Source organism: Carex rostrata, chromosome 23 (genome assembly GCF_964058835.1).
Source record: "Carex rostrata chromosome 23, lpCarRost1.2, whole genome shotgun sequence".
Classification (NCBI taxonomy): domain Eukaryota; kingdom Viridiplantae; phylum Streptophyta; class Magnoliopsida; order Poales; family Cyperaceae; genus Carex; species Carex rostrata.
The window spans coordinates 3,586,845-3,600,495 of NC_135940.1; the positions used below are offsets into that span (position 1 = coordinate 3,586,845).

Consider the following 13,651-nt stretch of genomic DNA (forward strand, 5'->3'; position numbering starts at 1 on the left):
GCATCCCAAAAGAAAAAAAAGTGGGATTTTTCTTCGTGCTGCCACGGCGCCAGCTATTATGACTTCAAAATATAATATTTTATTTTAATCAAAAAAAAATTTATTCATCTTTATTTTTAAAGATGTGATAAAATAAAAGGGGAATTTCACGTATACTCCTCAAAAACTTCAAAATTACGCATTTTCTCTCTAAATTTTGAAATTATATGTTCCCCTCTAAACTTCAAAAACTCACAAATTAACCTATTTTATTGTCTTTTATATTAAAACTCATTCTAAATTTATATAATACCCATTTTACCCTTTATTAAAAGCATAAAATGTCCATTGGACTCAAATTTGAATCTGAAGGGTTCATCTAGCGTTTGATCCGTGCACATCACAATAAGATCTATCTGTGTTGCTTCAATATACGTGTGTGTTTTCTTCAAGATTCGTGCTGACATAGTGCGAACATATCTTAAAGCAATTTCGATCCGCAGGCACTGCATTGAGATATGTGCACATCGCTTCAAGATCTGTGTGTTTGCTTCAAGATTCGTGCAGATATAATGTGCACATATCTTAAAGCAATTCTGAACCGCACGCACTGCATTAAGATATGTGCACGTCACTTGAAGATCCGTACTTGTTCGCTTCAAGATTCGTGTTGATCTAATGCGCACATATCTTAAAACAGTTTGGATGATAGAGGAAGTCTTTGTGATTCAAATTTAAGTCTGATAGATGTTTTATGTTTTATATTAAGGGTAAAATAAGTATTTTATAAATTTATAATGAGTTTTAATATAAAAGGCAATAAAATGGGTAAATTTGTGAATTTTTAAAGTTTAGATGGGAAATATGTAATTTAAAAATTTAGAGAGAGAAATACATAATTTTGAAGCTTTTGAGGGGTATACATAAAATTCCCCCTAAAATAAAACCCAAAGCGGTATTTATTGGGCATGTCTGGCCTTTAGATTTTGAATTTGAACCATATTCGTGTGATAGGCCATATGACTATTTTGGACTTTTTATATATTGATTGAACAGCCTTATAATTGTTTTTAGCCTTACTAATTGCGTAAATCTTAATTGATTTGGGCCTCTTGCAAATAACACTAAGCCCATTTTTTTTTTAATCTTTACCTTTTTTTCTTAATCGGTAGCATCTAAGTTGGAGAAAATTTTAAAACACAGCTCCGAACACAAACCTATGTTTATTTTTTTATTAAAAGTCCGCAGGGGATATTTCATTAATCAAGATCAAATCAGTTACACATCAATTCGTACCAGTACATAGTGTATTAATTATACCTGTTAAGGGTATGCCCTACCCTACCCGCCCGTGCCCGAGTCCGGGTATGGGTCGGGTACTCGGGTACGCGGGTACGGGCAAAAAACGGACCGGACCGGTTTTTTTGGACAAATACCCGACCATACCCTACCCGATCATACCCGTACCCGACCTTATCCGTACCCGACTTTACCCTACCGGGTACCTGAGTACCCGTCTACCCTTACCCGTACCCGTACCCTTATACCCGACCCAATAATTCAAGTAATTTCTGTTTTTAAAATTATGTTTTTATTTCTGTTTTTTAATTTCTGTTTTTTAATTTCTGTTTTTAAAATTCTGTTTTTATTTCTGTTTTTTAATTTCTTTTTTTTAATTTCTGTGTTTTAATTTCTGTTTTTTAATTTCTGTTTTTAAAATTCTGTTTTTATTTCTGTTTTTAAAATTTTGTTTTTAATTTCTGTTTTGTAATTTCTGTTTTTAAAATTCTTTTTTAATTTCTGTTTTTTTATTTATATTTATATTTATATTTTATTGTTTTAAAGTAAAAAAAAAAACATAACAAAAACAGAAAAAAAAATAACAGGAAAAAAAACGGAAAAAAAAAGAACCCGTACCCGCCCTACCCGTCAAGGGTACACGGGTACGGGTATAGGACGATTAGGGTATGGTTTTTGAAAAAAATACCCGACATACCCGTACCCGTATACCCTAGTACCCGTCATACCCGTACCCGTATACCCTAGTACCCGTCATACCCGTACCCGAGACGTACCCGCCCAACCATTAATACACTACCAGTACATATTGTGTTTGTACTAGTACTTAAAATATTATAACTGAACCCCTTTACAAAGGTATGTTTATAACAGACATAGAAGGAGGGCGGAGCAGAAAAAAAAGGTGAGAGGGAGGAATCAAAATAAATTCGACGGACTCTCAAACCTGCCGATTGCGTTTCAATCGCCTGAGCGGTATTAAAGACGAGAGCGATATTAACGAGGAGAGCGATGTTCAATATCTTATCCAAACCTATGTTTACATTTTTCTCACATGATGAGAAACGCAAACATTGGTTGTTGTTTCTCCTCCCTTGATTGTTTCTTATGTTTCGAAATTTCTTCAACTCGGTTCTATGAAATTTTTCTTTTTTCAAAATGCTGAAGATAAAAAATATTGGCACCTAAGCTCCACCTTTAATTAGATGTACAAGCATAAATTTATATCCATCTTTCAAATTTTCATTGAGATGTAATCACTTAATAATATATCTTGATTTGATTGAGACTTGAGAGTAATAACAATTATAAAAAAAATGTCAAAGTGAAACCTAAACTCATTTAACAATATCTTAATTTGATTTGAGAGTTCACAACAATTGTCAAAAAAAAAATAACAAATTGAAATCTAACAGTCTAGTGCAACACACATGAGGAGAACTCACATCAATTTTTTATTTTTTTTATTTATGTTTTAGTTCTAACAAAAAACATTTATCGTGATTACGGAATACAGACGATCTCTCTCTAATAAAAGAATAAATATATTTTAGCTAAAACTTGGTTTCTAATTTATATTTTTCACATAAACCACATGTTGATTCTCTCATACAAAAATTAATATTTTAGTCAAATTAATTAATTCGAAAAATAATATTTTGGCCGAATAAAATAAACTCAGGGGCACAAGATCAGAAAAAAGAAGAAAAAAAAAACGATGGAACTAGAGAAAACAAGACTGACCCCTTCAATTATTAAACAAACAGTAATGCTCTATTATAATATTTTTATTCTTACAGATAAACTCTATGCAACAGTAGGTCTAATTAATGTGGGCCATATTAATTTTGACACGTCAGCTAATTATCATCATCTCTATCTCAACTTGGCTAAATGTATAATGCACGTGAACATGCATTTATACCCCATAAGTAGAAGTAATTAAATAGTACCTTTAATTTTACTTGTATTTTATCTAAACTAAATTACCGCATATATTGATATATATGCTAGATCAATTATAAGAAATAGTACTGATTCGAATTTATACTGTTCAAGCTCACGAAGTTCTTTTGTGAACTCATCTCTAAAACTTATCGGATTAATTTTAAATGATGAATTAAAATCGTTGAAATTATTTTATCTTACGAGTGATTTATCTACATTTGAAAAGTTTAAAATTTAAAACTAATTTTGTATAGAGTCAAGTGGTCAAAATGCATTCAAAAAAATGAATGCATTAAAATTAATTTACAAACCTTCTAATTTTGACCATTTGACGCATCACTCGTTAGGTAGAAGAATTTCAACAGTTTAAATTTGTCGTTTGAAATCAATTCAATAGATTTTAAAGTTGAGTTCACAAATAAGCTAGGTGAACTTAAGAATACCCTAGTTCTATTCTTCATAAAATATGAGTTACAAATTTTTTAGGGATCAAATTTTAATAAAATATAAAAGCAAATTAAATAATGAATGAAATCTTAACGAATAATTAAAAAAATCATAAAAAAATCTTGAAGTGGTTTATCTTCAACTCAAAGCAAAGATAGCTGAGTCATCTAAAAATAATCATTCATGTTATTTTGGAGGTTTATTTGATAAGACTCTGCTAATCGACCCAGTACTTTACTTTATGGAGTACTTATCCTCTGAGATATCTCTTATTTTGCGTGACCGACGTGTCCGGTGCCTATTCGGGGATAGCGCAGGGGGCCCTATTATTAAAGCTTTGAGATTTGTGCAGTACGTATTTAAACGGTTCAGGTTTTCTAGAAAGTCACGCAAAATATGAGATATCTCAGAGGATGCGAATTCGTACTTAGGTGGGGCATTTTATTTTTTGATTTTTTGTGAATATCACAAACTATATTTTCATGTCCACCTCTGCTTTACTCATTTTTTTAACCTGTTACATCAGTAATATATTTATATTGAAACAGACGATCTGTTGTAGTATTTATGATTATCCAACCACGAAAAATAAATCTAAAAATTCACTGAAATTCAGAATAAAGTTTAATTTTAAAATTTTCTTTATTCCTCTCCTCTCCCTTCTCTCTCTCCTCATCTCCTCCCACTCTCAGGTCTCATCTCTCTCTCTCTCTCTAGGGTTTCTCTCTCTATGTAACAGTCCCTCGCCATTAGAGACCAATGCGGATTTCTCTCTCTCCAATCGCCTAGTGCTATTCTTCATTTCTTCCCAAGTTATTACTGAAATGGTGTCGCCTCACGATCCAATCGAAGTATTTCTCCAATCAGTGAAGGATGCTTTATCTCCTCTCAGTTCCAGCTGGTCCCACATGGTCAACTCGGCCGACATGGTCAAGCTCAAGCACAGACCTAAACTAGAACCTTGTAACGTGGCGACCTTGTCCGTCGCCACGTCATCATCTTCTCCAGCCTCTTCTAAGACCCCCATTAAATCCTTCCTGGGGTCATTGTTTCAGATTTCTAACAAAAGGGATGCTAAAGAGAGAGAAGGTGTGAAGAGGGATGGATCAGAATGCATCAACTGTCTCCAATTTGCGGTTACATGGTCGGTTTTAGTAGAAAATCTAGTTCAATCTTTTCCAAGGCCTTTCAAATCAGTTAAGAAATGCTTTGGCAAACAATTCGAGGATGAGAGAAAGCAAATGGGTGGAAAAGTTTCTAAGAAAGCATCATTTGGCATGAAACACCGGGTTGATTCCAATTCAAACTCATCAAATTCAAGTCCAAGTTTTGATCTTTTATCAATTGAGCTACTCCTGTGTCTTGCAATAGAAAGTTTTTCTCAAACATTGCAAAATTTGGATGATGGTCTGAAGGCAAACAATTCAAAATGTCTTAAAGAACCGCCATTTTCAAAACCAGAAGACTCTCCTTCTCCCCAGTTTGACCATTTGAGTCTAATAAAGGGTCTGATCAATGGTAGAAAGGTAGATTTTGATGGTTTCATGTCAAATCTACTGTTTGCTCGGGTTGGTGGTGCCCCTACTGCCACTCTGGTGGGACCCACAGAATCTCCAGTGGGTGATGATGCAGATGGCCGTGTAAGTAATGAGAGAGAAGAGGGAGAAAATGGTCGATTCCCGCAAAATTTTGCAAGTGGATTGTTGAATATACCTCTTTCTAATGTTGAGAAGCTGCGATCAACGATTTCAGGGGTCTCGCTGGCTGAACTGGTAGAGTTCATACCAAATTTGGGTAAATCTGGTACCGACCATCCCGACAAGAAGAAGCTTTTCTCTGTTCAAGATTTCTTTCGGTACACTGAAACCGAAGGTGCCATATTTTTTCTTTCTTTCTTTTTGGTGTACCTCCTCAGGTTCATATCACACCCAATTTATTCAATCTATTAAAAGATGGTTTCATTAGGAATACACCCAAAAATTTCTCATATTTTTCAACGGACTATCGATTGATTTCAATTATTGAACCAAAGAAGTTTAAGTTGACCCTTGGCTTGGCATCTTAACTCAACAAGATAGTTATCAAGCCAGTATACACAAACTCAAAATCCAATATGTAAATTCAATCCTATTTGCATGATTTTTGTTATTTAATGTTCACTAAATATACAAGTCAGGTCTTATTTGCAAGATTGCAAGGTCTCATGAAAGTTGTACTGTTGTTGCCAAAATGTGAAATGGTTGATGTTTGTTTGCAAATATAATAGCAAGTTATATATTCATCATCAAAGAAGAGTAGGTCCGATGCCCATCAGCCTACCTTGGTTTGATGGGTTAAATCACCGTCCGATCTGCACTAAGATGCGTGCGCTCCGCTTTAATTCGTGCTCGCCTGCTTGAATTTTTGTGCGCACATATCTTAATGCGGATCGGACGGTTTTGGAGCTCATTGGATCCAAAGGGCATCGGACCTACTCTGTTCTCATTCATCATATGTGTTACATGAACTAAATGTAACACCGTGGCATTTATTTAAGGGAGACGATTTTTCGAAGAATTAGACAGAGACGGGGATGGACATGTTACACTGGATGACTTAGAGGTGGCGATGCGAAAGAGAAATCTCCCGAAGCGGTACGCAAAGGACCTCTTGCACCGTACCAGGAGCAACCTTTTCTCTAAATCAATCGGCTGGAAGCAGTTTCTCTCTCTAATGGAGCAAAAGGAGGCGACAATACTGAGAGCCTACACCACTCTCTGCCTCAGTAAATCCGGCACCCTTCAAAAAAATCAGATTCTGACTTCTCTGAAAAGTGCCGGTTTGCCGGCAAATGAGGATAATGCGGCGGCCATGATTCGGTACCTGAATCAGGATAAAGAAGGGTCCATTTCATATGGTCATTTTCGTAATTTCATGCTGCTCTTGCCGTCTGAGAGGCTGGAGGAAGATCCTAGGTTAGAATTCCGTTAAATTGGCTTCTCTATTTGCTGTGAAATACTCAATTTCTCGAATACAAGGCTTGCTTGTCTTAGATTTTGTACCATACTTAACCATTTGGGTATGGATACTTACCAATCACTATTAGAATCAGTGCATTACAAAATTAGATGGATTGTAAAATGAGTAGAGTTAAGATGCCTCAAGTGTGCCTTCCATCCTTATATCTGTTTTCAAAGCCCAAACACTCGATCTGAACTGCTCAACATGATCTCCATACTGAAATGTGCTCGGAGACCAAATTTTATATTTTTGGGAAATTTTTGCTATGTTTTATATAGGTACAAAATCACTGTTTTTCAGAAAACTGTGGACCATCCAAAAACAGTGGAATTTGGTCTCCAAACACATTTTAATATGGAGATCATGTGAGCGCTTCGGATCGACTGTTTGGACTTTGAAACGGAGATAAGGATGTAAGACATGATTGGGGAACGCAAACAATGGGGCATTTTAACCCTACTCTTGTAAAATATAGGTTGAATTTTTACCAACTTGGCCTATTAGGACTGAAATTTGCATAATATATGTCAAATTTTGACACACTTGACCCCGGTGGGAACTAAAATTTGATGGTACAGGAGTATATGGTTTGAGGCGGCAACGGTTGTAGCTGTACCGCCACCAGTGGAAATTGCTGGTAGTGTTTTGAAAGCAGCTTTGGCTGGAGGTCTTGCCTGTGCGCTTTCGACATCTGTCATGCATCCCATTGACACTATGAAGGTGCTTCTCATCTTTTGAATATCTTGCCAACTGATATCATTATTTACATTTGGATCCTTCAAAATTTCAAATTTGCATTCTGTGACATAAAAATGTGTATTGAGTCTAAAGACAGGATATAAATGAATCACATTTCACTGTCCCCAAAATGATAAAATAACCATGCCAAGGCTGATATGCTAAAAAAAATTGTTGTCACAACTTTGAAATATTAGAAGGCTGTCCAAACATGACTGCAAGTGGTACCTAATTGTAGGGGCGGAACTAGAAAATTTAGGGAGGGCTGAAACGTAGAATGCATAATATGTGAAAATACATAATGTGTGGTCATTGGGATTTGAACCCAAGCCACAATCACTAAATGGAACTCTAACCACTAGGCTACAAGCACACATTTAGCAATTCATGGGGGGGGGGGGGGGAACATATAAGAATTTAAAGAAAAATAAAATTTCAATATACATGATTAAAAAAATTTAAATCATGGGGGTGGCTAAGCACTGCCTGGGCTATACGCAGACCCTAATATGGTTAATTTTTTGGGATCATAATATTCAACTGTATTTGTATGGCAGACACGAGTACAAGCATCGACACTTTCTTTTCCGGAGCTTATTTCCAAGCTTCCCGAAATTGGCGTTCAGGGACTGTACCGGGGCTCTATTCCAGCTATTCTCGGTCAATTCTCAAGGTCTGTACTGTACATCACTTCTGAAAAAAATTTAACAACAAAAATTTGTTTTGATTTTAAATTAATTTGCAATGCTAAATATTTTCCTTTCTTTTGGTTGATAGTCACGGGTTGCGGACAGGAATATTTGAAGCAAGCAGACTCTTGCTTGTTAATATCGCTCCAAATCTCCCTGAAATTCAGGTAATATTCCTGTTTTTTAATTTATTGTATCATATACAATTTTTTAGTAATCATCGAGTTAGTGCCAGAAATGAGAAAGCAACATGTACTTTTTCTTAATTGTATAAGAAAAAGTCGAGCTGAACCGTTCAACATGATCTCCATATGAAAATGTACTTGTAGATCAAATTTTATATTTTTTATAATTGGTTTGCTATTTTTTTACATTAAATTTTGATCTACAAGTACATTTTCATATGGAGGTCATGTTGAATGGTTCAGATCGACTGTTTGGACTTTGAAGACGGAGATATTGATCCATAGTACGGACCAATCCGTGTTATGCAGAGTACCATAGATTCACTAAAAAAAACGTATGACTAATTTGGCATCTTCTTGGTTAATTGGGAAAGGAACCATGGTGTAACAGTTATAATTTCTCCCTCAATCTCTCTCTAGGTGCAATCAATGGCGTCATTTGCTAGTACGATACTGGGGACAGCTGTCAGAATCCCATGTGAGGTTCTAAAGCAAAGGTTGCAAGCCGGTCTGTACGACAATGTCGGACAGGCAATAGTAGGTACCTGGGGAAAGGACGGGATGAGAGGTTTCTTTCGAGGCACTGGGGCCACTCTCTGCCGTGAGGTTCCCTTTTACGTTGCTGGCATGTGTCTCTATGCCGAAGCCAAGAAGGTCACTTTTCTTTTCTCTGTTATTTTTCATTATATTTAAAACTTCTATTTTGTTTTACTGGTACCAGATTGTGCGTGTGCGCATGCGTGCACTGTAAATTCACAAAAAAGAAAAAGAAGGAAATTATTCAAATTCGCAAAATGGATTGTTCAAATCTGCAAGATGTATATTTATTTTTTTATTTAGGGGGTACAACATGTGCTGAGGCGTGAATTGGAGCCATGGGAGACAGTGGCTGTGGGGGCGTTATCTGGGGGCTTAGCGGCCGTTGTAACGACCCCATTTGATGTGATGAAAACCCGTATGATGACAGCCCCACAAGGCATCCCGATCTCTATGCAAATGATTGCCTTCTCCATTCTTCGAAAGGAAGGTCCATTGGGCCTCTTCAAAGGTGCCGTACCTAGATTCTTTTGGATTGCTCCTCTTGGTGCCATGAATTTTGCCGGGTATGAACTCGCCAAAAAGGCCATGGATAAGAGTGAGAAACAGGTTGTGGGTGTAGCAGGGTGACCTTGCAAAAAAAGTTTTGCAAAAAAATTTGCAAGATTTTTGTTGATCTCTTTTTGTTTGTGGCTAGAGTCCATGAAACTTGATTTTAAGTATTTCAATAGGATGAGAAATGCAGCGCACTCTCTCCAAGGCAGCGGGTACTTGCATTAAAAGTAAAATTTGTTCTTAGGTTAAAAGGTTAGAGAGAAAAAGGGTGTGTTATAAACTTAGGATAACTAACCTAATAGAGAGCGAGGAGATGTTTTCCGAAATATTTCTGTAAAGAGAGGTTAGCTCTTGTTTATGTACATTCGGGGCCAAAAGTGCGGAGGCTGTGCATTTCTCATTTTTTTTTTCGCATGAAGCACAGCTTCTTTTTTCAATCATTTCTCATTTAGAAATCTGTCTTTGTAATCCAACTTTTGGGGATAGTGAACTATACGCTGTATATGTAATCTGTTGACAAAATGCCTTGGTGCAACGTTGAACAATGTACAGGATTATTTCCTCTTTTGTTTTTGCTCATCTCATTTTTACTAGGATGCTTAGGGGTGAGGATTTTAACAGCAAAACAATGAATCAATGCAGCAATTAGGTGAGAGAATTTTTTCACTTAGACCATTATGTCTATGTTTTAAGAAGGAAACTAATATAACAGTATATTACAAGATCATAAGCACTAATGGAGCATCACCTCTTAATGGAGATATTTTCTTCAAATAAATTCAAAGATATACATATGAAATCAAGGATATTGCATTTCCCTTTTCATTGTTACAAAATATAACGTTATTTTCTTAGAAAAAATGGCCCGTTTATTTTATATTAAATATTGAATTTCTGCATTTGAAATTTTATATCCTATTTATGTTGTTATTATTTTTCAACATCATATAAAACACGTCTGATTTTTATATATATATATTTTTTTGTACAATTCAAAATTTCTAACTGGTCCTGTTTTATTTTATTTTTCTTTTGATTTTGTGAACTACATAATTAATTATTGAAGATACACACACAAGTAAGATTATGAAGTAAATAAGCTGATTTTAAAAATTAATTTTTAGGACTGCATGCCTTTGCTTCTCTTGATGGAACTATTATCTTGAGAATCTAAGTCTATTTTATATATTTTTTTTATATCAAGAATGAGTTTAACAATAGATCAATCAACATATTACATACAGATTTTGAGCCGTTACAATCTACAACGTAATAGCATAAATATAACAACCATTAATCCTAAAAACTTCATTTTAACAATAATAATTCGAATAGAGTTTTCGATAAATATTTTATTATTATACTAACCATAAAACTAAAAATTAAAAAATTAGGAAATTCATTTAAATTAAGCATAGTAGTAACATTATTCTCAAATATCATATTAAGATCTTCATTTTCATCCGCTGCTTCATTAGCTAGAGGGGCTTCATTGTTGTTACATGACTTGTGTTTTTTCGATGCTTATACAAGTTCAAATTTAGATGGATCTCGTTTGGTAGAACTCAGTGCCTTTTGCTTTTTTGGTCGCCAAAGCTTGCGCCTGTTGCGTGGAACTTGTGGTTCAAGTATCAACTCGAAATTGGACATAAAGTTGAAAATTAGTTCCTTAGCAGCTTCTTTTTTGTGAAGAGGCCATTGTTGATACTTGAATTGAAACTCAGTAAATAAATTCATCATTTCAGTATCAATATCATTAGTCGAGTTGGGTGGTGGAGCATACAAGAGTGATCTATCATCAATTCTCCATTGTGGATGAATCAAATCCAGCGATAACATTGAATTGGTGAACTTCATTATTTTATGGGCACATGGAAGACCCATTGTCGCCTCAAAATTTTCCGTGCAAACGGGGTTGAATGTTCTGTTTTTTATCTTTTCATATTGCTTGTACAACTCTTTCAAAGCATAAATAGAGACAGTCATTAATAGTTTCTTGAACAATGGAATATCACAACTATGCAAGATACATATTTTTTCTCTTGAGAGATTCACCTTTATTTCATTGAATTCGTTCTCGACTGCAAGAGATATTTTATCTTTTACCCGTTGAAAATCACCTGTTGAAAACAAACTATATAAATATACTAACTTGTAAAGTACACAGATCTTAAAGCAATATTAATAATTACAAAATTTCTTACTTGACCTGACAAGTATGTAATTACATTATATGTTTTTTCCTTTTCGTTTTATTACTTCTTGCACTTTCAACTAATTACTTTTACATTTATTTTAACTGTTATTTTTATATTTTTACAGCTCAATGATTTTTGAGATACACAATTGTATTTTATCAAAGTTTATCTCACTTTGAAGACCTGGATATTTTTATTCTCATTTACCATATATAAATAAGGGTTAAGACCCTTATTTTTTTCTAAAAAAATAAGTACCTGTTTAGTTTTGCATGCACCCCCTCGGCTCTCGAGGATGCACGATTGCCTAAATGCAAATACTTATCCGTCCATGCTCCAATAAATTTTTCTTTCAATGGCAGCAAATCCTACAAAGTTTCAATAATAATATAATACTCCTGAGTTAGAACATTAAATTTAAAACTAGACAATTGTTAGTAATTATAAGGTGTTATATCAAAATCTTTTTTGAATTTTTTATTTTATTTTTAAATTAGTACTACTCATTTGTTAATCTTCCATGCAATTTGTCTCCATGAAACAAAAATTCACACATGTCACTAATAATTTTTTTATTTTATGGTATAAAGTTGGAAGTGAGAGAAACTTTTTGTTGATCTACCTAAAATATATATATCGGATATAAAAAATTTACTATACACCAGTTGAATCCAAAAATTAAAGCATACAGGAAATTGCATGCTTATTTAATTTTTTCTTGGTACGCTCGGGTTTTTGACATACTTAATTTGTTTTTTTTTTGTTAGATTTTTTTTAATATATGGACCGTGATTTGTAACAAAACAGATTCGAACAACTACATGAATAAAATAATATTTTATATAACTAAATTGAAACACTAAATAATACCTTCATTATGTATTGTAGCGAAGCTTTTTTCTCTTTATAAAGTGATTGAAGTTCCAACCAATTTTAATCAAATTCTATTTCGGTTGAAGAATAAACTAACTTGTTCCAAATAGATAGAAAAATATCATACTCTTCTTTGGAATCAAAGTGTTTTCGACAATTCGTCATTAAATTCTTTTCTATATGCCACACACATAGAAGATGGATAGTAGTTGGAAAGACAACATTCACTGCATTTGTAAATGCTTGTTGTCGATCTGACATTATAACTGAAGGTTGAGTCTCTTTTGGAAGAATTTTTTTAAACATGCTTAGTGCCCATATGAAATCTTCTTCTTTTTCATTCTTTAAAAATGCACATCCGGCATAAAAGGATGTGTTAAAGCATGAGACCCCAACGATATCAAAAAGTGGCATCTTATACTTATTTGTTTTGTATGTACAATCCATAATAAAAACACTTGGAAAATTCTTAACCAGAGTGATTGACATAGGATGTATAAAGAAAAGATGTGTAAGAAAATCACCTTCATTTTGTAAAATATCATACTCAAACCCACCTCCTCATAGTTCTTCCAATAAAGCTTGAATCATTGTTCGACCTTCTAACTTTTCTCTATGGATCTTCGCCTTCACATTATACACTGTTTTAGAGAGCTTTAAGCTCGGGATTCTTTTGGCGTAAAGAAGAGTGGATCTGTCTAGGCGGTATTCCAGATCGAGTCATATGGTCGACTTTCTCGATATCTTCTTGTGATAGTTGTCGAAGAGAAGGATGGCCAGAGATATCGGCAGATGCTTCATGGTTGTGTGATAAGTTACGTACTTCAATTATCCAAATTCCTTCATCTATCTTTTTATCCTTAATTTTAAAAGAACAATTGATCCGGCGTGTCCCTGTTGTCTTTTCTCTTTCATCTAAAGGCACACCCCGTACATCACGATATTGACCACCTCTATCACATTGTAAAACCACATATTTCTCTGACATTGAACCGCAAATAGATAATGCGTATCCTTTAGCCGAGTAAAATGCTCTAACACCAATGAGTAGATCTTCGCGAGTTTCGTACTTAAAACCGAATAATTCAAGTTTTTCAGTCTCTTGTTCAAATGAAATTGCCGACTCATCAATATTCATCTATTAAACAAAAAAAAAATCAAATGACCTCTTAAAATATTGTAGAAAATTATTTTTTTATTATTA

General features: G+C 34.4%; 2 protein-coding genes across 2 annotated transcripts; one reads left to right on the forward strand and one right to left on the reverse strand.

Moving 5' to 3' along the window:
- The first annotated feature begins 4,321 nt into the window (after positions 1 to 4,321).
- Positions 4,322 to 9,941, forward strand: LOC144574520 (calcium-dependent mitochondrial ATP-magnesium/phosphate carrier protein 1-like). The gene is made up of 7 exons (XM_078324480.1): positions 4,322 to 5,544; positions 6,209 to 6,626; positions 7,251 to 7,392; positions 7,968 to 8,083; positions 8,188 to 8,266; positions 8,705 to 8,938; positions 9,125 to 9,941. Exons 1-7 carry the CDS (start codon positions 4,497 to 4,499, stop codon positions 9,449 to 9,451), a joined length of 2,364 nt encoding a protein of 787 aa, XP_078180606.1. The 5' UTR covers positions 4,322 to 4,496; the 3' UTR covers positions 9,452 to 9,941.
- A 3,152-nt stretch (positions 9,942 to 13,093) lies between these two features.
- Positions 13,094 to 13,435, reverse strand: LOC144575191 (uncharacterized). The gene has a single exon (XM_078325307.1). The coding sequence runs from the start codon at positions 13,433 to 13,435 to the stop codon at positions 13,094 to 13,096; it is 342 nt and encodes a 113-aa protein (XP_078181433.1).
- Positions 13,436 to 13,651: the final 216 nt, after the last annotated feature.

Coding starts and splice junctions, on each gene's coding strand:
- LOC144575191 (XM_078325307.1), bottom strand. CDS start 13,435: ATGTCAGAGAAATATGTGGTTTTACAATGTGATAGAGGTGGTCAATAT.
- LOC144574520 (XM_078324480.1), top strand. CDS start 4,497: ATGGTGTCGCCTCACGATCCAATCGAAGTATTTCTCCAATCAGTGAAG. Junction 6,627..7,250: donor AGGCTGGAGGAAGATCCTAG/GTTAGAATTCCG, acceptor TTGATGGTACAG/GAGTATATGGTTTGAGGCGG. Junction 8,084..8,187: donor ATTCTCGGTCAATTCTCAAG/GTCTGTACTGTA, acceptor TTTGGTTGATAG/TCACGGGTTGCGGACAGGAA.